The sequence below is a fragment of the Mobula birostris genome, chromosome 24 (genome assembly GCF_030028105.1).
Source record: "Mobula birostris isolate sMobBir1 chromosome 24, sMobBir1.hap1, whole genome shotgun sequence".
In the NCBI taxonomy this organism is placed as follows: Eukaryota; Metazoa; Chordata; class Chondrichthyes; order Myliobatiformes; family Myliobatidae; genus Mobula; species Mobula birostris.
In genome coordinates, this window is record NC_092393.1 from 33,681,739 (window position 1) to 33,709,313 (window position 27,575).

The 27,575-nt window shown below is 39.5% G+C and overlaps 1 protein-coding gene across 1 annotated transcript in view; it reads left to right on the top strand.

The window, feature by feature from the left end:
* Positions 1–27,575, top strand: part of LOC140187101 (alpha-1,6-mannosylglycoprotein 6-beta-N-acetylglucosaminyltransferase B-like) — a 919,793-nt gene that overhangs the window by 849,522 nt on the left and 42,696 nt on the right. The window contains exon 13 of the mRNA XM_072242054.1: positions 20,036–20,182. Coding sequence (XP_072098155.1) covers positions 20,036–20,182 — 147 coding nt within the window. The remainder of the gene's footprint in view (positions 1–20,035; positions 20,183–27,575) is intronic.

The window sequence follows — 27,575 nt, forward strand, 5'->3', positions numbered from 1 at the left end:
GTTGTCAAACTATGTATGGGTGTTGGCAGGATTGGAGAATTTCTGGGTTCACAAAATCATGCCCGCAGGTTAAATTCAAAATCTGCAATTATAATTATCTTTAGTCAGCAATTAAATTAAATTATTTAGTTGCCTTTCCCTGTGTGTGGGTTACCAATTGCTGCTTGACACATTTGGGTTTAATCTGGAAATTGACAGGCTTATGTCAAGATTGCAAACCACCAACTGCATTCTTGTCATTTAGTATCCTGCTGACTGCAAAACCCACCAACTGTGAGTTGTTAAAAATCCCTCTTTCTCGCTCCTTAAACCGGCCTGTTTAAGACCTTGTAAAGTAATCACTTTCTGGCAGTAATTTTCTTCTGATCTATTTTTCATGATCTTTCCCAATGGAGGCAAAATTTTCAGTGTGCTTTAGTGCAAACATGTTCAGTTCCTTGCCAAACTAGGTGCAGTTTTTGAAGCAGATTTCTTTGGTGTGGGAAGAGACAGTGGGAAGTTCTCATATTTATCCATGAGTTAAGTTTCAAATAATCTAATATTAGTTGAAGTTTTTTATTCACTACAGGGTGACATGCATCTAGAGAAATCCATTTAAATAAGAATATAAGAAGCAGAGGCAGGCAGCGTGTGACTACTCTGTCAGTTATTAAAATTGTATCTGATCCCTTACTTCAGTTTCATTTTCTTGTATTGAGCTCATTTCTGACCCGTGCCTGAAATGTGCACAGCAATTGTGCTTAAGAGCCCTTTTGAGCAAAGAATTTCAAGGATTCACCGCACTCTGGGTGAAGAAATCTCTTCCCAATTCTTTACTAAATGGCTAACTTGTTATTTCAAGGCTATGATTCCTGGTTCTAGACACCATAACCAGGAGAAATATCAGCACTGCAACTACTCTGTCCATGCCCAGTGAAGAATTTTGTCCATTTCTACGAGGCCATTTCTCATTTTCCTAAAGTCAAGAGAGTTGTGGTGAACCATATATATATGTTGTAACTGGGTTACCTGTCTGGACACGCCCCTCTGCTGACTGCTCCTGTGGCTCCTCCCACAGACCCCTGAATAAAAGCGATTGCGCCATTGCTCCTCCTCCTCAGTCCAGGGGCAGATACTCAGCATGATGGAGGTCACACTTTACTGCTAATAAAAGCCTTTCAGTATTTACTCTACTTCCAGTCTTTTGGAGTTATTGATGGTGCATCAAGAGTACAGGCCTAGTCTGCCTAATTGGAAACATTCATATAACAGGAGTTAATCTGATGCCCTTTCACTGCCCAGTTCTCTACAAAATATTTGAAATGAGGTCCTACCAAGGTTGAATGGAATTGGAGTGATGTTTCTACTCTTCCCAAAACTTACTGTAATCAAGTCCAGTATGCAGATAGCTGTCCTAATTACTTGTAAACCTAAAAATTAACATTCCTTGATTTATCACAAAGACACACAGGTGTGGCTGAACAAAAAACATTTTTAAATTTGCACTATTTAAAAAATACTCTACCTACTTACTTTTTCTGTCAAAGTGGATTGCACATATTTCTGCTTATTACAGCATTTCAACCCAAAATTGACCCATTTATTGCTTCCCTTTGTTTTCTATCTTAAAACCAATTCTCTATCTAACTCAGTATATTGACCCCTCCCCTACACTGCACCCTAACTATTTTATTAGTCTCTGGTGCAGCATTTTATCCAAGGACTTCTGAAATTCCATATACACTATATTAAATCATTCACCCTTTTCTATTCTGCTGGCAAAATCACAAAAATATTCCAATAGACTTATCAAATATGGTTGTTAGAAAAAAAACAAAACCATAGAAAAACTACAGAACAGAAACAGGCCTTTTGGCCCTTCTTGGCTGTGCCAAACTATTTTCTGCCTAGTCCCACTGACCTGCACATGGACCATATCCCTCCATACACCTCCCATCCATGTATCTGTCCAATTTATTCTTAAATGTTAAAAAAGAACCTGCATTTACCACCTTGTCTGGCAGCTCATTCCATACTCCTACCACCCTCTGTGTGAAGAAGCCCCCCCCAATGTTCCCTTTAAACTTTTCCCCCCTCATCCTTAACCCATGTCCCCTGGTTTTTTTCTCCCCTTGCCTCAGTGGAAAAAGCCTGCTTGCATTCACTCTATCTATACCAATCATAATTTTGTATACCTCTATCAAACCTCATTCTTCTACGCTCCAAGGAATAAAGTCCTAACCTATTCAACCTTTCTCTGTAACTGAGTTTCTCAAGTCCCGGCAACATCCTTGTAAACCTTCTCTGAACCCTTTCAACCTTATTAATATCCTTCCTGTAATTTGGTGACGAAAACTGTACACAATACTCCAGATTCGGCCTCACCAATGCCTTATACGACCTCATCATAACATTCCAGCTCTTATACTCAATACTTCGATTAATAAAGGCCAATGTACCAAAAGCTCTCTTTACGACCCTACCTACCTGTGACGCCACTTTTAGGGAATTTTGTATCTGTATTCCCAGATCCCTCTGTTCTACTGCACTCCTCAGTGTCTTACCATTTAACCTGTATGTTCTACCTTGGTTTGTCCTTCCAAAGTGTGTGTTCTTTCATAAATAGTTCATAATTCTGTCCAAGCTACTTGCCACTTTCTTCGTAATATATTTTAGCATTTTCTCTATTACAGGTGTCATGCTAAGTGGTCTATAATATCCTGTGTTTTTTCTCTCCTTCCTTTCTTAATTATGGGGTTGCAATTTGCTACCTTTCAATCTAGGAAACGATACTATACAATGTATTTTGGAAGATAGCAGTCAGTATACATCTCCATAGCCACCCTTTCAGAACTACAAGATGTATGCTATCAGATCTTCAGGATTTATTGGTTTTCAGTCAAGTTAATTACTAGATTTTTATTAATGCTGCTTTTTGTCCTTCTTATTTAGTTCTAGTCTGATTTTCTTTTCAAGTTTCTCTTTGGTCTCCATTCATCTTCTACTTTTCCTCTCATTATCAATACTGTGATCCTCCTTAGCTGAACTCTGAAGTTTTATATCATTGTGCTTAAATGCTTTTACTTGGAAATGTTATTTATAAACCTTTTCCTTTCATCAGATACTGTCTTTTGCTTCTCTTCATAGCCGCACAGCTATTCTAGTCTTTCTGTTGAGTTTTTCTTTTCACAACGGCATGGATACAATTTGGAAATGTTTTGTATGTTAGCCATTGTGCTCTCGATTTTACTTTGTGATACTATTTCCCCATTTCCAACAGCCTAACCATGTCTTATGCCTTCATGGTTTGCTATATTCAAATTAAACAAAGTCACTTTCAGTCTTTGTGTAAATGTCTATTATATTGTGATCACTCTTCCCTAAAAGCCCCACAATCACCAGATCATTAGTTAAGTCTTTCTCATTACACAAGACTAGATCTGAACCAGCCTATTCCCTTATCAACACACACAAAATGCTGGAGGAACTCAGCAGTTCAAGCAGTGTCTATGGAAATGAATAAACAGTCCACTATTCAGGCTGAGACACTTCATCATCAGTTCTGATGAAGGATTGCCAGCTATGTCCACTGTTTATTCATTTCCATAGATGCTGCCTGACCACCAGAGTTCCTCCAGCATTTTTTGTGTGTTGCTCTGGACTTCCAGCATCTGAAGAATCTCTTGTGTTCATTCCTTCATCAGTTAACATATTGGGAATTACCTCAAACCGAATAATCAAAATTGCTGTTAATTTTAGTTAAATCCAAGTGTGGAGGTCCAATTTATTAAAATATTTGCTAGTAACCCCAATGTGGAAAAATTGCTAACACTATCTTCACTGCAGTATAGCTTATGTTTTATAAGTTAGGTGTTGTAAAATAATATTGGCAATGTATTGATTCCAAAACTGGAAGCATGTTTGCAAGCATACAGTATTAAAAATGCTTTAAGAGTTCCTACTTCCTTAAATGGGTTTGTTTATTGATGTAAAGTCAATTTGCAAAAGGTCAGTTCAATCATCTAGACATGTTTGGCGACTGTGCATCTGTTACAGTCTTTGTGTCTTTTACAAAATAAAATGTTTCATGGCCAGATCATTTATCCGGCACCAATTATAGAAAATCAAAGTAAAACACAGTGGCTTTGGGTTGTTGGTGGCTTGTTTTTAATTTATCACAGCTTTCTTTTCCTCATTAAAAAAATATTATGTGCAGTGTGTCAAAGGATAATGTTCATTAATATTGTACATTTAACAAATCAATTAATAATGAGATAACAGTAGTGATTTGTAGCATCAATAGAAGTTGTACAAAACAAAAATTGTTATTACAGTCTCATTCATCTAATACACCATTTCTTGCTGCCTATGATGGGTTTAAAAGCTACTGCATTATCTCGGCACTTCTCATCATTGACTGATTTCACAGAAGTTTATGAGTGGGATTATTGAATGGGGATTTACAGTATATTACTTTCATAATGAATGTAGGTCCTCTACTGAAAGTTGCTGGTGAATGCAGCAGGCCAGGCAGCATCTCTAGGAAGATGTGTGTTGCTTGAATTTCCAGCATCTGCAGAATTCCTCGTGTTTAGGTCCTCTATTGACTACTTCAGTGTTTTTTATGCATGCATCTATAGGTTTCTGTGGATAACTATGGATATTGGGATGATTACCGGTGGTGCAGCAAATAGATGTAAAAACCAAATATGCAATCGGTACATTTTTGGTAAGATAATACATGAGAGTTCTGTACCAGGTGGAATCATGTGGGATGAATTTGGCAGAATGACCATAAGCCTGAAGTGGCTGATCATAGATTTATTACTATTTAGGATGTGAGTGGAGACTAAGAGGAATTGTTTCTGGGAACTTTGACAATTACTATTTTTACTAAGAACAAAGTTATCATTGCAAGGCAATGGACACAAAATGCTGGAGAAACTCAGCAGGTCAGGCAGCATCTACAAACAGGACTGAGGGAAGGGAATAATCTGCCATTTTTCAGGCTGTATCTAGAGATGTGAGAGAGCAGATATGCAATTCACACTTGAATTGTCATCAACTACTAGTAACACAGGCTGATTTACATTGAGATTCAGCACGTGCGAGGCAAATGATGGTTAAATATGTATTGTTATGTATGTAAGAAAACAATGCGATAATTACAATATATCCTCCAGGGAAGTGAATCAATGCAAGCTTGGAAGAATGGGATCTGGATGTTTCTGAATAATAAAAGAAAATGGCTAATGCTATTAAACCATGGCTGAAATACACAAGATTAAAGAGCTGATTAAATAAACAGTTCAGTTTGCAAAACGATTGAAAAGCCTTAATAATACTTTCCCACTCTCTCCTCTAGCCCCCTAACTCTGTTAGTATCTTGGTTCCCATTATTTATATACACACATTCTTTTTCTCTCTCTCCTTTTTCTCCCTCTGTCCCTCTCACTATACCCCTTGCCCATCATCTGGGTTTTCCCCCCCCTCCCCCTTTTCTTTCTCCCTAGGCCTCCCGTCCCATGATCCTCTCATATCCCTTTTGCCAATCAACTGTCCAGCTCTTGGCTCCATCCCTCCCCCTCCTGTCTTCTCCTATCATTTTGGATCTCCCCCTCCCCCTCCCACTTTCAAATCTCTTACTAGCTCTTCTTTCCGTTAGTCCTGATGAAAGGTCTCAGCCCAAAGTGTCGACTGTACCTCTTCCTAGAGATGCTGCCTGGCCTGCTGCGTTCACCAGCAACTTTTATGTTTGTTGCTTGAAATTCCAGCATCTGCACATTTTCCTCGTGTTTGAGTAAAGATATCTCCTTTGGTTCAAGAGCCTGATCGCTGAGGGGTAATAACTGTTGCTGAACCTGGTGGTGAGAGTCTTGGGGCTTCTGTACCTAATTCCTGATGGCTGCAGTGAGAAGAGAGCATGATCTGGGCAGTGGAGGTCCCTGATGATGGATGCTGCTTTTCTGCAACAATGCTTCATATAGATGTGTTTATGGTGGGGAGCGATTTACCCGTGAAGGACTGGGCCAATTCCACTACTTTTTGTAGGATTTTCCATTCAAGGGCATTGGTGTTTCCATACTAGGCTGTGATGCAGCCACTACACATCTATAGAAGTTTGTCAAAGAGTTAGGTGTCATGCTGAATCTTCGTAAACTCCTAAGGAAGTAGAGGCGCTGCCGTGCTTTCTTCATAATTGGACACGTGTTGGGCCCCGGGCTGGTCATCCAAAAGAATAACACCGAGGAATTTAAAGTTGCTGACCCTCTCCACCTCTGCTCCACCAATGGGGATTTGCTTGGGGTCCTCTGGTTTCCTCCTCCTGAAGTCAATAACCAGCTCCTTGGTCTTGCTGACATTGAGGGAGAGGTTGTTGTTATGGCACCACTCAGCCAGATTTTCAATCTCCCTCCGCTATGCTGATTCATCACCAACTTTGATTTGACCATGACAGTGGTGTGGTCAACAAGCTTGAATATGGCATTGGAGTTGTACATAGCCACACTGTTGTAAGCGTATAGCAAGTAGAGCAGGGGGGTAAGCACACAACTCTGTGGTGCATCTGTGCTGATAGAGATTGTGGAGGAGATGTTGTTGCCAAAATGAACTGACTGGGGTCTGCAAGTGAGGAAACTGAAGATCAGATTGCACAAGGAGGTATTGAGGCCAAGATCTTGAATCTTATTTATTAGTCTTGAGGGGATGATGGTATTAAATGCTGAGCTGTATCCTGATGTGTGCCCTTTACCGTCCAGATATTCTAGGGTTGAGTGAATAGCTAATGAGATGGCATCTACTGTGAACCTGTTGCTCTGGTAGGCAGATTGGAGTGGATCCAAGTTATTTCCCAAGCTGGAGTTGGAGAGAAGGAGGATGAGAGGAGACATGATAGAGGTGTACAAGATAATAAGAGGAATAGATAGAGTGGATAGCCAGCGCCTCTTCCCCAGGGCACCACTGCTCAATGCAAGAGGACATGGCTTTAAGATAAGGGTTGGGAAGTTCAAGGGGGATATTAGAGGAAGGTTTTTTACTCAGAGAGTGGTTGGTGCGTGGAATGCACTGCCTGAGTCAGTGGTGGAGGCAGATACACTATTGAAGTTTAAGAGACTACTAGACCGGTCAATGGAGGAATTTAAGGTGGGGGCTTATATGGGAGGCAGGGTTTGAGGGTCGACACAACATTGTGGGCTGAAGGGCCTGCACAGTGCTGTACTATTCTATGTTCTAAGATATGTTCCATCACCAACTTTTCAAAGTATTTCACTTCAGTGGATGTAAGTGCTACTGGACGATATTCTTTGAGGCAAGTCACTATGTTCTTCTTAGGCACCGGGATGTGAAGTCTGCTGAAAGCAGGTGGGTACTTCAGACTGCTAAAGCAAGAGGTTAAAGATCTCAGTGAACACTCCAGCCAGTTAATCAACACAGGTCTTTAGTAACTGGCCTGGTACCCCATTAGGGCAGGATGCTTTTTCTGGGTTCACCCTCCAACAGGCTGCTCACATGTCGGCCTCAGGGACTAAAATCACAGGATCCTCGGGGGCTATGGGTGTCCATAATAGTTCCTTTATTTATTGATGGTCAAAGCAAACATCGAAGGCAATGAGCTCATCGGGAAGTGAAGCCCTGTTGTTTTCTACGTCGCTTGATTTAACCTTGTAAGTGGTACTAGCCTTCAAGCCCTGCCACTGCTGTAAAGCATCCTCTGTTGATTCAAGTTTAGTCCGAACATGTCCAGTCCACTAATTCGAAGCAATCCCATAGCCACTCCTCTCCCTCCTGCGATCATCTCCCTAGAGCTTTGCTCCTTAGCCTCTGCCTGTATGCAGGCAGGAGGAGGACAGCCAAATGATCTGATTTTCTGAAATGCAGTCTGGCTATGGAACAGTAGGCTTTCCATATCTTAATATAACAGCGGTCTAGTGTGTTGGAATCTCAGTTGCTATATAAAATACTTTCAGTTGAACAATATGATTTGATTAAGTTTTATAAATCAAAGGGATTTACATAAATCAATTACCTAAAGTAAAAATGTTAAGCACTTGAATCATGCTTAATGGCTAAACATGAGTCACGTACTCCAGATGCACTCCATAAATCTCTCCCCATATCTTGTACTTGCAAATGCCTGTATCGCATAGATATCCTATAATGCAAACCAGAGTAAATGATTGTCTCAATTGTTGGCAATAGATAGAGAGAAATCTTCTATTTTTCACCCTAATTGACCTGAACCTTTTTTATTAGCTCTTCCCCATGGTGCCTAGTGAATGAGGAGAATATGAAATTTATGTTTTTTCTTATTGCAACTTAAATGATAAGATGAATTAATCTTGTCTTGTTTTTTATTTGCCAATCAAACAGAAGTGTTTTCTTTCTGACTATTCAATGCCCATACAAAAATCTCCCAGGAAACACCACCTTATTACCATTGTATTTTTAATAAATTATCATGAAACAGGATTCTACAAGTGCATCAATTCATATATTTAAATACATACGATTGTATTAATGAAAATATATGCATAAAATATATGATTATTGATAAAGTACATTTCTCTCAAAGTGACATGATTAATCCTTGTGTTACGTTTTTTTTATTCCATTACTGGCATCCCTTCCTGTTGCTTAATATTCATTTTGTCAATGCTTATTTAATGTATTTAATCAAAAGTGACAGAGTTTCATTTTTCCCATAGATATGGAAAAAGTCATCCTTTTCAGGTGCCACAGCATGAGTCAGTTATGGGTTTAAGTTAAAGAACAGTCAGAATCACCACAACTATTGAGACATTCTGTTTATTCTGCGGAAAATGGTTTCTGACAGACCTTTGAGGATATCCTTAAATTAACTAGGAGACATACTCCCAATAGGTGTCTTGCTACAAATGAATTATTAATTTTGATTTTGACTTTAATATCAGTTCTGTGACCAAGAAAATCACTATTCATAGCTATTGATGAAAAATGTATTACAGGTTGAGAACCCCTTATCTGAAATGCTTGGTACCGGAGGTGTTTCGGATTTCAATTTTTTTCGGATTTTGGTATATTTGCATACCGTACATATAATGAAATACCTTGGGAATAGGATGCAAGTCTAAACACAAAATCCATTTACATCAGCTCACATGTATACCCTGAAGGTAGTTTTATATAATATTTTAATAATTTGTGCATGAAACAATAATGTGTACATTGAAACATCGGAAAGGTAAACTAACAGTACCTCAGCTGTCCAGGTGGATAGTCAGTGGCTGTTTGGCATCGATAATCACTATCATTCCTGACTCTGAATTTATGTGCTACTGGTAAGTAGTTTTTATTTTACACTTGTTCATCACACATATGTACTGATGCAGCCGTTCAGCATGTTAAACTTTCGTCAACAACGATCTTGGCAAACTCATTATTGAACTCCTCTGCTGCTTCGTGACCAGCAGACACTTTATCATCACAAATCTATAAAAATTTAATGCCTTGTCTTTTCTTAAATTTCTGCAACCAGCCTGCTGAATATTTACAACTACCTTCATATTCAGGTGGTTGTGATAGATCTTTGCCTGTTTCATGATCAGCATTCCATTAAGTAGTATATGTTCACTCCGACACAGATGAATCCGCTCTTTCAATACACAATTGGGATCTTAATTTTTCACTTTATGCAGTGTTTTTCTAATTTCCATTAACTTCTGTTCATTACATATGTGAGGTCGCTTCTCAAACCTGTTTAGGTGCACAGAGACCTGCGCATCACCCGGGATCCTTCCCAGCACTTTATGGAATTTTCCATTTGTGATATCAAAAAAAATTTCAGTTTTCGGATTTTGGAATTTCAGATAAGGGATGCTCAACCTATACAAGTTTGGAGCACCCTTGGTAAAATAGTAGGAAGAGTTACTGACTTTGCCATTTAGAAACTTCAATTCTGTATATTGTACAGGTTCAATTTCATTTCCAGCATCTCCAGATTGTCTCTTGTTTTCAATTTCATTGTTAAGTTGTGCAATTTCTTTTTGATTGTTTGCGTAGACCAATTATCTTTCACAGACCTCTCTAACAATCAAATCAGAATAAGAGGACATTTACTGCTCAAAATAGCTGGAGGTGCCAAAAGGTTCGGTCTTCTTTCTTGTGATTTCTACTGACAGTTGTGATGAGCCATGTCAGTTTTAGTCAGACAGCTGGAAAGACAGAATAGGGAATTTCCAACACATTTTGCTCCAGAACTTGTTCCAATCAATAGCAATAAAATAGTAAGGTTTTAGAATCTCTGACACTCCTGGAAAAACAAGTAAGTAGAGATAAATGTGTAATAGAGGGATATTGTTTAATGACCTTGCTTTAGGGGCTCTCTTTTGCTTACAGTTTAATCTTTAAAGTTCCACTTTAAGGGCTTGATATGTGTTATAATGTTTATTAAAAACCAAAGATGATATAGTTTTGTATGTTTTTATGAATGATACTGTAATTCATGAAAATGCTGGGGTATCTCCTAATATTTTTTATTATTGTACTCACTTAATATTAACCATTAAAAGTTGGTAATTATTCATGATGGATACTATCAGACTTCTAAGTCAAGATTCAAGTGGTTATATCATTCTGGTTCAAGGCAATTTTTATCTAATTATACAGTATTACATTATTACTGCAAGTCATAGGTAGCGCAACCATCTTAACAGGTCTTAGTTTATGGCTGAAGGCACAGTAATCATTCTAGGATTTTGGATGATTTGAGAGTATTGAGCATCCTGACTGACTGCATCACTGCCTGGGTATGGGAACTGCATTTCCCTCAATCGCAGGACTCTGCAGAGAATGGTGCGGACAGACCAGTGCATCTGTAGATGTAAACTTCCCTCTATTCAGGTTATTTACAAAGACGGGTGTGTAAAAAGGGCCTGAAGGATCATTGGGGACCCGAGTAACGCCAGCCACAAACTGTTCCAGCAGCTACCATCTGGGAAGCAGTATGCAGCATAAAAGTTGCACATTGTACTTTTAGACAGAGAAGCAACGTAAAAATTTTTACTCCTCATGTATATGAAGGATGCAAGTAATAAAGTCACTTCAATTCATTTTCTCTCCCCCTCTCTGTCTCTTTCTAATAATTGGCACTATATAGGGATACTGTTGCCTAATGTCAAATATTAATTAACTTATATACCCCGTCTCAGTTATCCAACATCCAGCTTTCAAGAGAACTGTACCTACAGCAGTTTCCTTACAGTTAATTTCTTTCCATATCTTTGATAAGTTCGTTCTGTTAGATTCTCTAACATTTGACCATAAGGTTACTCTTCCAACTTCTTAACAGGTTTAGCTACAATACCATGTTTCTAGACTAACTGGTGTGCCCTCTCTATGTTGAAAGTCCAAAGAGTTAATTGACCCAGAGCCAGTGGATCTATTTAGTGTGTATAACAATCCATAGAAAAGTACAACTTTCCACAAATACTGTAGAATATTTTCAATTGAAAGTACATTTGTGTATGTATATTGACTATGCATTTCAATTACCATAAATAATCAACATTAGAGATAAAAATATAGAGGTGATCAGATCAGCTTTAAAAATTCTTTTAAGACAGTAACTTTACATTATTGTCACCACAAATAAATCAAGCAATAAGACCTACCAGGATATATGCAGTGACAATTCTATCAAATAAGCAAATGTTCCAGACAATGTCGTAATAAATTCAAAATCTCTCATACAATGAAGCTAAAGCAATGTATGTATCAATGTATTGGCTTATGTTATTTTTATCAAAATATGTTATCATTTTGCAAAAAATGATCAGCAGCAACTTTACACGGATACGTCTAAAATGAGTTATGGTAATTAAGAAGTCTACTCCATCAAAATATATTGAGAAATGTTGGGAAGTTATTACATCCAACATGGTTACAAATCAAGTAATATGGCCAAAATTTGTGTAATTACATAAATGCATGCCAAAGATTTTCTGTTCAAAACTACCTCTTATCAATAAAATTTAACAATATCCCCCCATCATAAAAATGCTTCATAGAAAAATTTTAAAACGCATGCTGAATAAAATTGCTTCTTAACCAGTGTCAGAGATGTAATATAATTAATTAGCAAGCTTAGACAAAACTCTCCACCTCTTTTCCTAATCACTGATAAACCTACTACTTCTAGAAAAGGAAAATAGTATTTCACTAACCTCAGTTACAATGACATGAAGAAGATGAAAATGTAAAACTTTTAACTGAAATATGCGGCAGTATTTTCACACAAGTAATGTGTAATGCCATTAAAATATTGTGAAATGGCAAGAGACTGGCTAATTCACCCATTTCCTTGCAAGGCCTATCATGTCTGCTTTATGACTTATTTAATTTCCTGACACAGGTGTCTAACCACAGATAAAATTTCATGAAGATAAACTGGTGTGAAAAATTCTCAAAACTAATCAAATGAAACTATAGCTAATGTTACAATTTAACTGGTTCAACTTTGTCATATTCTGTAGTTAGCAGACCAATTTGGAATCAAATCTTAGAGCAATTGTTCACCTGAGACCACTTGTCTTTATAAACATTACTCCCAAGCCAAATTCAGCTAACTCTATGATTAATTGCACAAGTGTTCTTGCATAATGAATCCTATTGATACAGAAAGTCTTAAGTTGAAAAACAGAATTTGTTGCAAAAAAAGACAGGAATTGTGTCAAAAACTGATCTCAGGAAAATGGTTTCAAAGACATTAAAACTCAAAGAGTATTTAAACCTTTCACTTCTTGACCATACTGGAAAATGAGCTTTCATATTAGAGAAACAAGCGCCATCCCAAGAGGACCACCAGAGACTTGCTTGATAGATGAAAAACTGCAGTATATACCACAGGAGAACTGATTAGACTTATAGCATCTAGTAAAATTAGATTTGATTAGATTTTGAGGACACTCAGTCCTCGTTTATTGTCATTTAGAAATGCATGCATTAAGAAATGATACAATGTTCCTCCAGTATGATATCACAGAAACACAGGACAGACCAAGAATAAAACTGACAAAAACCACATAATTATAACATATAGTTACAACAGTGCAAAGCAATACTGTAATTTGATAAAGAGCAGACCATGGGCACAGTAAAAAAAAGTCTCAAAGTCTCGATAGCCCATCAGCTCATGCAGATGGTAGAAGGGAGAAACTCTCCCTGCCATGAACCTCCAGCGCCGCAAACTTGTCGATGCAGCACCCTGGAAGCACCCGACCACAGTCTGACTCTGAGTCCATCCGAAAACTTCGAGCCTCCGACCAGCCCTCTGACACCGAGCACCCAGCACCATCTCTGCCGAGCGCTTTGACCCCGCCCCGGCCGCCGAGCAACAAGCAAAGTCAAGGACTCGGGGACTTCCCCTCCGGAGATTCTGGATCACACAATAGCAGTGGCAGCGAAACAGTCATTTCAGAAGTTTCACCAGATGTTCCTCCGTGCTCTCACATCTGTCTCCATCAAATCAGGATTGTGCACAGCACCCTACTTGACAGATAACAGATATTCATCACCATTGTGATGGTCATGTCAGCCCCTGTCACAATGGTAACACAATTGTCTGGCCATGGCCAGCCTGGTTTCTTGTTAGACAAATTTTAGAAAAATTTGTTAGAAAAATTTTAAAATGCATGCTGAATAAAATTGCTTCTTAACCAGTGTCATTGTGGAGTGGCCATTGTGTGCTGCGTTGCGCCGCCATCTTCTTCTTTGAGATGCAGCTTCCTCTACGGGGCAACCAAAGGTGTTATTTGTTGTGTATTTAATAGTTCAGTAGTATTTGAGTAACATTATAAGTATATTGTTTGAGTAAGCATTGTTATTCTTTATATAATTGATTACGGATTTTATGTATAAATACAGGAATTGGATGTATCAGCACACTGCCATGTAATGCCTCGAGGTTAGACTCACATTTTCAGACTCCTGTGTCTTCCTTTGTATTAGTTTAATGTTTTGAAGTTACAAAACGTAACATTAGTGATGAGATATGTTTTAAAACGAACTCTAAACAGCTACTGACCTGTTGAAGCACAGCAAGACGTTCAAACTAAAAATTACTAGCGAGGAGCAACAAGTGAAAAATGCAACCCAGTAAGTGCAGACTGCTAAGTTTTTTAAAAAGCTATGTAACACATGTTATTCAGAAGGGAAGACATGATTAAGTTTTTTTTTAAAAAAGGGTGCAAACAGAGAAATGCACAGGTTCATAGAAAGTGAGTACTGGGTGATAATAATCATAAAAAAAGGGCAGAAATTGCTGGCTATATCAGAAAGATTGATGTATTTGATTACACAGCAGATAATTGGATCTTATATACTGAGCAAGTTGAGCAGTATTTTGAAGCAAATGAAATAACCAATGAGAAACAAGTACCAATTTTCCTAAATACATTAGGTTTAAAGGCATACATTTTGCTTCAAACAAACAAGCAGAAATGAGCTTTGCTGATTTTGTAAAAATAACATAAGAAAGTTTAGAACTGATGCAATTGTTGATTGCAGAACACTTTTGGTTTCATGAGTGGAATCAAAAAGGAGAGTCCATTTCAACATACAGTACTTCGCTGAATGAAGAGATTATCTGAGCATTGTCTGTTCAGTCATGGACTTAAAGATTTACTGAGAAATCACTTAGTTTGTGGAATCTTACAAGAAAGCATCCATAAATAGCTCTTAACTAAAGCACAACTTACATTTAAAAGAGCAGTTGAATTTGCTGCTGCAATGAAATCGCAGTGATGCAATCGAGTTGCAGTCAGAAATGAAAGTGAGCGTGAACAAAATTGTAGTGTCTAACAAGAAACCAGGCTGGCCATGGCCAGACAATTGTGTTACCATTGTGACAGGGGCTGACATGCACCAAACAAAGTTAGATTTGTTATATTTCTTCTTGTGTGACTATATTTACAGCTATCTGATGTGTGCTATCTGTGCCTTATGCTGTGTATGAGTGTTGGAACTGTGTTTTGCACCTTGGCACCAGAGGTACGCTGTTTTGTTTAGCTGTATTCATGGATAGTCATGTATGGTTAGATGGCAATTAAATTTGAACTTGATATCTGAAAATAATCTATTGTATCTAGAAGATTCTGTACTAAAGCACATAGAGACCAAATGCTTAGTTTGAGTGTTTGATTTTATTTTGCTTTTTGTTATATACTAAAGTTTCATCAACAGTCATTGAGGTCCAGACAGGCAAAAAAAACGGAAGGGCCAGGATGCAGTCGAGATGGTTGAGTCACCTATGTGCTACAGGGATCTGGTAAGGACAGTGGTGTCTGGTCAGGTGGGACTGGGCAGCTTCTCTTCAACCCACTTCAACAGACACAGAGCAGAGACTTCTCCAGAAAGAGGTGCAAACAGCTATCGAGGACGTGCGTACTGGGGCAACAGGGAGCTTGGACAAGGTGGGAGGGTGTGCTGAAGCAGGAGATCTCCTGGTCCAACATCTGGCAGGCAGAATCCCAGTGCATGGTTCATGATCCAGGCTGTGTATGACATCCTGCCTAGTCCAGCGAACCTTGTGGCCTGGCAGAGGGACCCAGGAGCACCTCTCAACAGCTGCCCAAAAGCCCGAGGAGAAGGCTGCTACCACTGATGCCATGGCCCAGGTGCTTCTGGGGACTGCAAAGTAAAGATCCACTGGGAAATATCTCCTCGGCCATTAACGACCGTCAGCATCTCTGCCAACCCAGAAAGCCCATAGCCTTTATCACAGCTGGAGACCAACCACAGTCTCAGCCCTGATCACCAGCAGGCTTGCTCGCTATGGCGTCTGACTGACAACTGAAAGTCGATCTTGGCAAGCATTTGAAGTTCCCTGACTTCATCGCACCATCATCCCTGATGCCTGGTGTGGTCGTTCTGTCAAAAACCTCAAAGCAGGTGACCTGGTAGAACTGCACCAATTCCTTGAAGAGGCATTTGAGTGTAAGAAAGCCAAGTACCAGGAGCTGGTAGAGCAGTGCCAGGGACAGGGGTGGAGGGCCCAATGCGAGCCTATAGAGAGGTGGAGTGCACCTCTCTCCTTGGCTTTATATGGACTGCAAAGATAGAGCCATTAGAACCATCACGGAGGCTGCTGAACAAACCTCTGTGACAGTGCTGATGGCTCTTCAGATAGCTATGGATCAAGAGGTGTGACCCGTGGACAAGTGCAGCTGGGACACAAGCCAGGGCACGATCAACCCTGGCTGAGTCTCCTGGGCGGGAGTGTCTGGTGTTAAAAGACCCTCATCACCGATGATGTGTCCCAGGGCATCCTAGAATGTATCTTAGCTTCAAGGAATAATGGAACTCATCATATGAAAAGTCAATTTTTTTAAACAATCGACTGTTTCAAGGTTGTATCACTGTAAGGATTGTATCATATGACTGACTTATATTAACTATTTATTACTAAGAATGCAAGAAGAAGATGTGGGCCATGTGGCTCCTCAGTATTGTCCCTTCATTCAGTGAGGTTGTGACTAATCTGATGTTGCACCCAACACTTACTCTCAACTCTTGACCACGTCCCCTCCTCTCACCTCCTCATTAGTGAAAAATCTGCCTACCTTGACTTTGATATATTGTATGTTTTAGGTACACAGGGGAAAATAATTCAGAATTATAATCCTCTCAGTACTAATTCCTTCTTGTCTGCATTTTAAATGGGGTATGTCTTATTCTGAATCAAAGTTTCTTAATTCCTGCTTCTCTCATAAGGGCAATATCCGCATGTCGTCAGTGTTGACAGTCACATCAAAGCTACTCACATTTCACAGTGTTTAAATATGTTTGAGACAAACGGGTTGAATACTAACAAGGAGGATTACCTAGGGTGGAAGGTGAAGGTTTTAGATGGGAAGTGCTGTGTGATGGAGTTTAAGCTCCAAAGTGTACCTGCTTGATTCTTCAAAGTTGCTGGTGAACACAGCAGGCCAGTCAGCATCTGCAGAAAGAGGTACAGTGGATGTTTCGGGCCGAGACCCTTCATCAACACACATCAAAGTTGCTGGTGAACGCAGCAGGCCAGGCAGCATCTCTAGGAAGAGGTACAGTCGACGTTTCGGGCCAAGACCCTTCGTCAACACACATCAAAGTTTCTGGTGAACGCAGCAGGCCAGGCAGCATCTCTAGGAAGAGGTACAGTCGACGTTTCAGGCCGTCAACTGTACCTCTTCCTAGAGATGCTGCCTGGCCTGCTGCGTTCACTAGCAACTTTGATGTGTGTTGCTTGAATTTCCAGCATTTGCAGAATTCCTCGTGCCTGCTTGATTCTTGATTGTTTCCTCCATATGAAAGTTAACCTGATTGATAACTTTGGCCAGCCATGCGCAAAGGATGCAGGGGCAGATTACAACAGTAACCATGTCCAATCCACACCTCCAGAAGAGCTTGTTCACAAGGGCATCTGATCCTAGTCTCCATCTAAAGCTATATCGCTGATTGTACAAGGAACAGTCTGGACTGTTCCCAAATGCAGCACATTCAATCCAGGAAACATTCCTCCTCATCCTCCTCTTGGATTGCAAGCAATGCTGAAAAAAACTTACCTCCTCACTCCCCCCTTCCCACCCCCAGGTTTCTAAAAGTAACCAATTACTAACACTGACAAAGCCAGTCTTCAAAAATAATTAAATTATTAACACACCTCATGGAAATAGATTAAAGGACAATCTTTTTGCCCTGCCTCCACCAAACTCAGGTTCAGGCTCATGGCCAGCATTAGATTCTTTTGTAGTGAATGAATAAATAACCACTTGGAAGATCCTGGAGAAGTTATTACAACCCCATGAACCTAATTCAACAAGAGTCTATGGCAGGGCAAGAGGATGCAGCAGATCTTGGTTTACAATATATTTATACTTTTAAAAGAAATGTAGAAATCCTACAATTTACAGAGTTGATTTTCTGAGGCTCGCTGCCATAATGTGACATTACCAGAAAATTGCATCCTGCAGACCCTATGTTAACGAGTTGGTTAATCAAACTGGTTACTCACGATATGGGATACTGTACTTCAGGTTTGGAGAGATTTATTTTATTGATTATGCTTAATAACTGTTAAGATTTTGCAGTGATATCTACTGACCAATGGGTGAAGCAATGAAGATTTTGTTAATAGTTTCAGATCTTTTTGATCAATTCTATTTTTGTATGTGTGGTCACCTGCACTGCAAAGAACTAAGTTTCAGCTTTATTTTTCAAATTGATGTGAAAATGCAGACTGTCACTCTCCTAACCTTATGTATTTGCCTGAATACAGCATAGTAAGCAGATATTTTTTCTTTTGCTGTTGACCTTCGGGACCTGGGTTTCAAAAACCTATCATAAAATGAGTGAGTGTGTACTCATCTCCCTGAAGATTTAATTTGTAGTTCCTGCAGAGATAAACAGTGTTTCAGAATAAGGCTTGGTCAGTTTTCCAGCTTTCATTCCTTGTCACAAATCATTTGCATTTGAGTTAATGTACATTAATATCTGTAGTAATCACATACTCACTGATTAATCAGAGTGAGAATCATTGTAAGATTAGTCTATAAGTCTTTCTATATCCCAGAAGAATTGAACAATGTAATTGGAAAAGCGGAAGAAGTGGAAATAGCTGCACTGGTCTTGGGAAGAGCCAGCGCAGACATGAAGAGTCTTCTTTTTTACCATCCTATGATTCTTTTTAGAATCAAAAACAGATTTAATAAATATTCCAGTTTTAATGAAAAGTACTTGATATGAGATGTTCATCTTAGGTTTCAGCGTATACACTCTTTTATTTTCTTCCTTCCCTCTTTTGACTTCACTTATGAGACCGCATTTGAATCTGATATATTCACTCTAATTCAACATCTTTCCCTGGAGTTCAATGTTATTTTATCTTCATCATTAAGCCTTAATGATTAAGGGGATATACTGGCGATCTGGTCTTTCACTGAGATTGTAAATGTCTTATCCAACTATTCATTTGTACTTGCTGCAATTACGTAATGTGCTGTGTACTAAGATAATCTCCCTTTAGTTCTCTCTTGCACATATGTATGCATGCTGCTAGTAGAGCATTTCATTCTAAGCTAATAGCAAAACAGTCACATCTGGTACATGGAGCTTAGAAAAATAGAGGGCTATGGGTAACCCTAGGTATTTTCTAAGGTAAGGACATGTTCGGAACAGTTTTGTGGGCCGAAGGGCCTGTATTGTGCTGTAGGTTTTCTATGTTTCTATCTGAAAAGTACATTGCTGAATACACCTAAGATTTTCTGTTTTGATTTCCAGTTTCCAGCATCTGCATTCTTTGGCTTTTTAAAGCAAAATTGGGGGTTTTCATCAGCACAAGAATTTATTTTTAATGTTAATATTCCTGTAATATATTTGCAATCAAGCAATATAATTTCAATTTTTGAACTATATTTTAAATAAGTTTTGCATGCACTCTATAAAATAAGCTATTGAAAGATAAGTAACTCATTTGGTGCAGAAAATAATTGTTTTTTCCTCAGTAATGCTATTGCAATAAAACTATTTGCTTCATTAGATAAAATTGTTTTTGGTTTTATAAATTATATTTGTGGTTCTTCCATTTTATGTGAAAGGCTTTGTACCAAACTGGAGCCTTAAGTGTGTTTAAATAGTATCATTATAGCATTCATTTGTGTAAATGGTTCCATGTTTAATGTGCCATTAAAATAAGTGGTTAGATGAATTTTATATCAATGTGTTTTGGGTCCTTTTTAAGATACGGAATCACAACTGATGGTCAAAATGTTGAAAACCTTGACATAAAAATTTAATATGGCATTTTGTATTGCACCACCATTCTGCTTCTGATAGAGATTTAAAATATGATTTCAACTCAAAGAAGCAATTGGACAACAGAGTACTGAAAAAAAGAAATCAATCTTTCCTAAGCAATGTGCAATACCCTTATCAGAACCCAAATGAAACTGGGCCTCTTTGGTCTTGGCTTCTTCCTGTTTGAGCATTGACATGACAGCTAAGCAATCCTAATCATTTTCCTTTTCCTTCTGATTTTAAATTTCAGCTCTTCATTGGGTTGGGATTCCCATATGAAGGACCTGCCCCACTGGAAGCCATTGCCAATGGGTGTATTTTCCTGCAGCCTCGCTTCAATCCCCCTCACAACTCAAAGAACAACGAATTCTTCAGAGGAAAACCCACATCAAGAGAGGCAAGTATAATACTCAAATATTTCTATTGAAGTGATTATATTAGAAGTAATGCTCGTCACAGAAATTACCACCACTAAAATTATACCTATTATTAATCAACACTAAATATTTGGTAAACTCCATCATTATTAGAATAACAGAAAGCTGAAATGTAATCACTTTAGTCAGAGAATTTTGGCCGAACTGGTTCATGTTTACCAAGATGCCCATACAAGCTAGTCCCATATTCCTCTCGATCTTTTTAGACCATAAGACATAGGAGCAGAATGTGGACATTCGGCCCATCAAGTCTGCTCCGCTATACCATTATGGCCAATTTATTATCCCTCTCAACCCCATTCTCCTACCCTCCCTCCATAACCTTTGGTAATGGTGCTCTAATTAATCAAGGACCTATCAGTCTCTCCTTTAAATATACCAGACACCTTGATCTCCACAGCCTTCTGTCACAATGGATTCCACAGATTCACCACCCTCTGGCTAAAGAAATTCCTCCTCGCCTCTGTTTGAAGGGATGTCCTTCTATTCTGAGGCTGTGCCCTCTGATTCACGAGTCCCCCACTATAGGAAACATCCACTATCTAGTCTTCTCGATATCTAAGGGGTTTCCAATGATAGACCCCTCATTCTTCTGAACTCTAGTGAGTACAGGCCCAGGGCAATCAAGCACTCATATATTAACCCTTTCATTCCCGGGATCATTCCTGTGACACACACTAAATGCTGCAGGAACTCAACAGACCAGGTAGGATCTATGGAAAAGAGTACAGTCGATTTTTCCAGCCGAGCCCTTTCATCAGGACTGGAGAAAGGGTCAGGGTAAGAAGGTGGAGGAAGGGGAGAAAGAAACACAGGGTGATAGGTGAAACCGGGATGGGGGAGGAGAGGTGAAGTAAAGAGCTGGGAAGTTGATTGGTAAAAGAGCTACCGGGCTGGAGAAGGGGAATCTGATAGGAGATGACAGAAGGCCATGGAAGAAAGAAAAGAGGGAGGAGCACCAAAGAGACGTGATGGGCAAGTAAGAAGACAAGGTGAGAGAGGGTAACGGGAATGGGGAATGGTGAAGTGGGGGCCATTACTGGAAGTTCCAGAAATCGATACTTCTCCAGCATTTTGTGTGTGTTGCTTGGATTTCCAGCATCTGCAGATTTTCTCTTGTTCATTCTCATGAGCCTCCTTTGGAACATTACATTCTTTCTTCGATAAGGGGCCCAAAACTACTCACAATACTCCAAGTGCGATCTAACCAATGCCTTATAAAGCCTTAGCTTTTCCCCCAGATACCTGTCCAAGTGTTTTTGTATGTTGTTAATGTACAGTATCTGCTTCAACCACTTCCTCTAACTGTTCATTTCATATACAGACCACCCATTGGGTATTAAAAAATGCTTCTCAAGTTCTCATTTAAAAATCTCCTCTCAATTAAGCCTATACCCTCTAGTTCTTGATTTCCCAGCCTTGGGATAAAGATTGTGCGTATTCATCCTATTATCTATGCCTCTAATGATCTTATACATCTCTGTAAGGTCACCCCTCATTCTCGTATGTGCAAATGAATGAAATCCTAGCCTGTTCATCTTCTTTCTATAGCTCAGTCCTTTAAGTCCTGACAACATACTTGTAAATCTTTTCTGAGTTCTTTCCAGCTTGGTGGCATGAAACCTTTAGAACCATTCTGCATTGTAAACTGATGTAAAACCTCTTTCAGCAATCATTGATATCTTTTGATGGAAATCTTGCTATTTTTAGTACATTTGTATCCTATTTATTCACTGCTTTTATTAACAGAGCTTGGGTCGGTGAGTTGGCAGCAATGAGTTTTTGCAGTGGAATTACCAATGCATTATGCATTTTGTGATTTCTGCATCCTTGACAACAGCAACACAAGAACATAAGAAATAGGAGGAGGAATAGGGCATCAGGCCCATCGAGCCTGCTCCACCATTCAATAGCTGATCTAGCTGTGGACTCAGATCCACCCACATGCCCTTTCCCCATAACCCTTAACTCCCCTGCTATGAAAAAGAAATTATGCATCTTCAATATATTTAATAAGATAGCCTCTACTGTTTCCTGTGCATAGAATTCCACAGACACACTACTCTGGGAAAAGTAGTTTCTCCTCATCTCCATCTTAAATCTACTCTTCTGAAACTTCCGGCTGCGCCCCCAGTTCTAGTCTCACTTACCAGTGGAAGCAACATTCCTGCCTCTATCTTATTCTTCCCTTTCATAATTTGACGTTTCTATAAAAGATCCCCTCTCATTCTTTTGTATTCCAGCAACTATTGTCCCAGGTGGCTCAATCTCTCCTCAGCCTAACCCCCTCATATTCAGAATCAAGCTGGTGTACCTCCCCTGCACCCTCTCTAAGGCCAGTATATCTTCTCAAGTAAGGAGACCCGAACCGCATGCAGTACTCCAAATGCAGCCTCACCAGTACCCTGTATAGTTGCAGCATAGCCTCCTTGCTTGTAAATTCAGTCCTGCTTACAATGAAGGCCAACTTTCTATTTGCTTTCTTGGTAAACTGTTGCACCTGCAAACCAACTTTTTTGTGATTCATGCACAAGCATCCCAAGTCTCTCAGCAAAACTGCAATCTTTCACCATTTAGATAATCTAATCTTCTATTTTCCCCTCCAAAGTGGATGACCTTACATTTACCAATACTTTGCTCATCTGCCAGACCTTTACCCCTCACTTAACCTATCTATGTCTCTTTGCAGACACCCTGCCTCCTCTGATGTACTTTTCAACTAACTCAATTTAGTTTCATCAGTAAACTTAGATGCGCTACACTTGGTCCCCTCTTCCAAATCATTGATGATGTAGCGTGATCAATCACAGGCCCAGCACCAAACCCTATTGTACTCTGCTCAACACTGACTGACAACCAGACAAGCACCCAATTATTCCAACTGTCTTCAGTTGGTTAACCAATTCCCTCAACCCTCAACTCCATGTGACCTTATCTTATGAATAAGTCTATCAAGGGAGCTATATTCACTTTAGCCACCAATTTCTACTTCATATGATGATAAAAATAAATTCTACTGTTTTTAAATTTTGTACTAGTTTACTTTCATAATCTACCTTCCCTTTCCTTATTGCCTTATTAGCAGTTCTTTGTTGCTGTAAATCTTGCTGCTTTAAAGATTTCCCTGTCTTCCAGTTTTGTACTACTCTTGGCAACTTTGCATGCATGAGCTTATAGTTTGATGCCTTCCTTGATTTTTTTAGTTATCCAGGACTGGCCTCCCCACTCCTGCCATCCTTGCTTTTAACTAAAATATATTTTTTGTGAGCGCAATGAAAAGTCTCTTTGAAAGTCTTCCACTGTTACTCAACCAGCCACCCCATATAGCCTATGTTCCAAGTCCACACTCGCCAGCTCCTCTCTCATCTCATTGTAGTCTCCCATAATACACAGGTTTTAAATCTAACTATTGCATCCTCGAAATGTTAAGAAATTTAATTCATTTATCACTCTTTCCAAGTGAATCCTAACCAAAAGATTGTTAATTTTACTTGTCTCACTGCACAGGACCAGATTTAAGTTAATGTTTTTCCTTGTAGGTTCACTAACATGCTGTTCAAGAAAGCTATCATGGATGCATTCTATGACTTCCTCCTCAAGACTGCCTTGACCAATGTGCAAGTTCAAGTCCCCCATGACAACTGCCTTTCCATTCTTACACGCATCAGAGATTTCTTGGATTACTGCCTGTGCCACTGTAATGTTATTATTCAGTGGACTATAGGCAACTCCCAATGATTTTCCCCCTTTTGCTATTTATTCTTAATGTTTGCTCAGATGGACTCAACATTCTGCTCCCTATCTCTCACTGTTGCCCGGTCCTCATCATTAACTAACAGTGCTACCCCACTTCCTTTACCTTCCTGCCAATCTTCCTGTATTACCTGTTACCTTGGATATTTAATTCCCAATCATCTCCACCCTGCAGCCATATTTCTGTACTGGCCACTTTGTGCCACAGGTTCACTGAACTTGTTTTGATTACCATGGGCATTCGGATAAAATGCCCTTACACTCATTGCCCTTTTAGAATCTAGAAACTTCTGTGTCTTCTGCATTTGACCTTTCTGTACTCCCCCCTGACTTTTCTCTTTTCTAACGTTTCCTTTGGTATCTGCATTACTTCCCTATCTTTCCCTGGATTCCCATCTGCATGCCATACTAGTTTAAAAACTTCCCAACAGCACTAGCAAACAATCCCCCTTGGACATTTATCCTGGTCCTGCCCAGATGTAGACTATTCTGCTGTACAGTTCCCACCTCCCCGGAAATGATTCCAATACCTCAGGAATGTAATATCCTCCCTTCTGTACCACTGCTCAAGCCACATATTCATCCCAATTGCTTCTATTCCTACTCTGACTAGCACGTGACACAGGTAGCAAACCTCATATTATTACCTTTAAGGCTTTACTTTTAACTTAATTTATTTAAGATTAGTTCAACTTGTAGAACCTCCTCCTTCTATTTTCTTATGTCATTGGTACCTACATGTACCATGACAACTGGCTGTTCACCCTCCCCTTCCAGCCGGTCTGATTCATCCCTAACTGCACCTGGAAACCACCATACCAAACATGAATCCTGTTCACGACCACACAAACTCCTGTATTCCTCTTACCATGGAGTCCCCTACCACAATAACTCTTGTTTCCTGCCCTGCTGTGCAGCAGAGCCACCCATTGTGCCACGAACCTGACTACTGCTGCCTTCCCCTAATGAGCCATCTCCCCCAACAGCATCCAAAGCGGTATATCTGTTCCGGAGGGAGCTGACCACAGCGGTCTCCTGCACTACTCTCTTGCTACCGTTCTGCCTGTTAGTTACCGATTCCTTCCCTTTCCCTAGGTGCCTAAACTGCAGTGTGACCGACTCTCTACGTGTGTTATCCCAACACTCTCAGCATCGCAGGTGCTCCAAAGTGAGTCCATACACAGCTCCAGACCCATCATGTGGTCAGTTAGGAAATGCAGCTGGACACCTCCTGCACACAATCATCAGGGATTCGGGCAACATCCTTGAGTTCTCCACATTGCACAGGAGGAGCATGACACAGGAAAGAGCTTACCTGCCATGACTAAAAGATTTTAGGGGATGGAGGGAATAAGGGACAAAAATAAAAAAGTCTATCCTCCTTAGTGCTGCTCACCCTCCACAACAATGCCCACAATTAGACAACAAGCAACACTTTCACAAAACAGCAGTCCCTCTCAAAAATGATTTTTTATCTTCTTCTTCTCTTCTTCTCCTCCTCCTTCTCCTCCATTATACCCACCTTCTGAGCATCATGCAAGCATATCAAATACCTTTCTTCCAGAAAGTCTTCCACCACTGCCCATTTTACATGTGTGCATTTATGTCATTACAACCCCACATAGTACTAAGAACAATAAAATCCCCCGACCATTAGCTAATAAAGTTCTTGTATACCATTGTAAAAAAACTAGAAAAAAAGAGAAAAAAAACATTAGCAATCCTTCATAGAAGTCTGAATATTATTTCCCCTCCTTATAAAGCATCATTAATAACTTCTAGACTCAAGCTTTTTATCTCTAGATATTTTTCTATAGCTTGTATTTTTTTTACATCCTGCTTTAAGTAACCAATTTTGGTTTATCAACAATCAATCAAATCCTTTGGTATAAAATCATACACTTTACACACTGACTCTGAACTATCCGTAATCTGTATATTAATAGGTCCCATTGACACAGCCTTCTGTACTTTCTGAAGAGCCTCTACTGTACATATGATATGGCCATTTCTACCTGAACATGCTGTACTTCAACAGCTTTCTTATATACAGGACACCCTGCATAAGGAGAGCTATGTTCCCCTCCATAACTTCTACATCTTGGCCAAAGGCCTTCTTCATAACAACCACAATTATCTTCTCTAGGACATCTCCCACACTGCTTTTTACCCTGGCACACTGCTGCTACATGACCAAAAACTTCTGGCATTCGGGAACATTTCAAAGGGGCAGAACATAGGCTCAAACCATATAACTCATATAACCTAAATTAATCCTATCTGACAGCTTTTATCCATCAATTTTAATCAACATTGGTAAGCTACCGGTTCTTACTCCACCACAAAGCCCATTTAAACACCTAGCATCTATAACTTTTCCCCCGACTAAATAAATTTGGTCCATGGATACATCTAGAGGCACTCCAGGGATTGCTCTCCAAAGCCTTTGTCGTTCAATATATAACTCCTTGCTGTTACTTTCCTTCTTTCCACAGCTTTTAACCCTAGAGCTTTCTTAAGTAGCTTACTATCTTTACAAAACACTATGAATGCCCCATCTCTTAAAGGTCTTGTGCTCATAATATCACCTAACACTTTTCTCATATCCTTAGTTAATCCAATCAGATTGATATCAGAAACAGACCCACATTCAAAACTCAGCAACGCCTTAAACTCTTCCTTCCTTCTTTTATTTAAATCCTGTCCACTGCCTTCATCACTGGATGACAAGCCACTACAATCCTCAGTTTGCTGCTTATTTTTCCATTTCCCACAAACCTGCCATTTGCCTTCCTCCATACAACTCCTATCACCCATTACCACTTCCTGTTCACTACCTCCATCTTCTCTGTCACTTCCTGCCACCTCTACCCACCATTCCTGCATGAGTGTGACTCCCAAAGGCAGATTCAGTCCTTCACTCCAACTCCAAACTCAATTGAGCTCCAGGAGCTGCTGCTCCATGGCCACTCTGCTTGACACTAACTTCTCCTCCTCCTCGTCTTCCTTGCATTATCATAACCTTCTGAACTGGAGTGTGGGTCAGGATATCTTATCTCCATACGTTTATATTTGTATCAAATTCTATGAAAAAGACCTGTATTCTTTAGGAAGTGCACTATATGTTTAAAGCAGTAATCCTGTGATCTATTCTGCAAAATACTATTAATGTTAAATTGTATATTATTCTGTGATAACTTTAAAATCAGCCATCCCCTCTCTTGATTATATCTTGAACACCTCACCAGTACATACTCAGCCATTTCTTGTTGATTACAATACCCATACCACCCATTATTGCGTTTCATCATCAAAAACAATGTAATTTTTAGCTCAATCACCTCCTCCCTCCTGCATTCCTCCACCATCTCCCTTCTTTCTGGATATTGTAAAGATATCTTCCTGTTCTCTCTTCATCCCATTGTTTTCTCCACATTTTTTATTTCGCTTTTAATAATGTTTTTTTTATTTCTCCTTCACCGTAATTTATTTGAATGTCCACTTGTGCTCATCGGGTTGCCTCCTTTGCTGATTTATCAGTCTGCTCATTCCCTCTACTACTAACATGTGCTGGAATCCACATAAAACACAGGCAGAGTC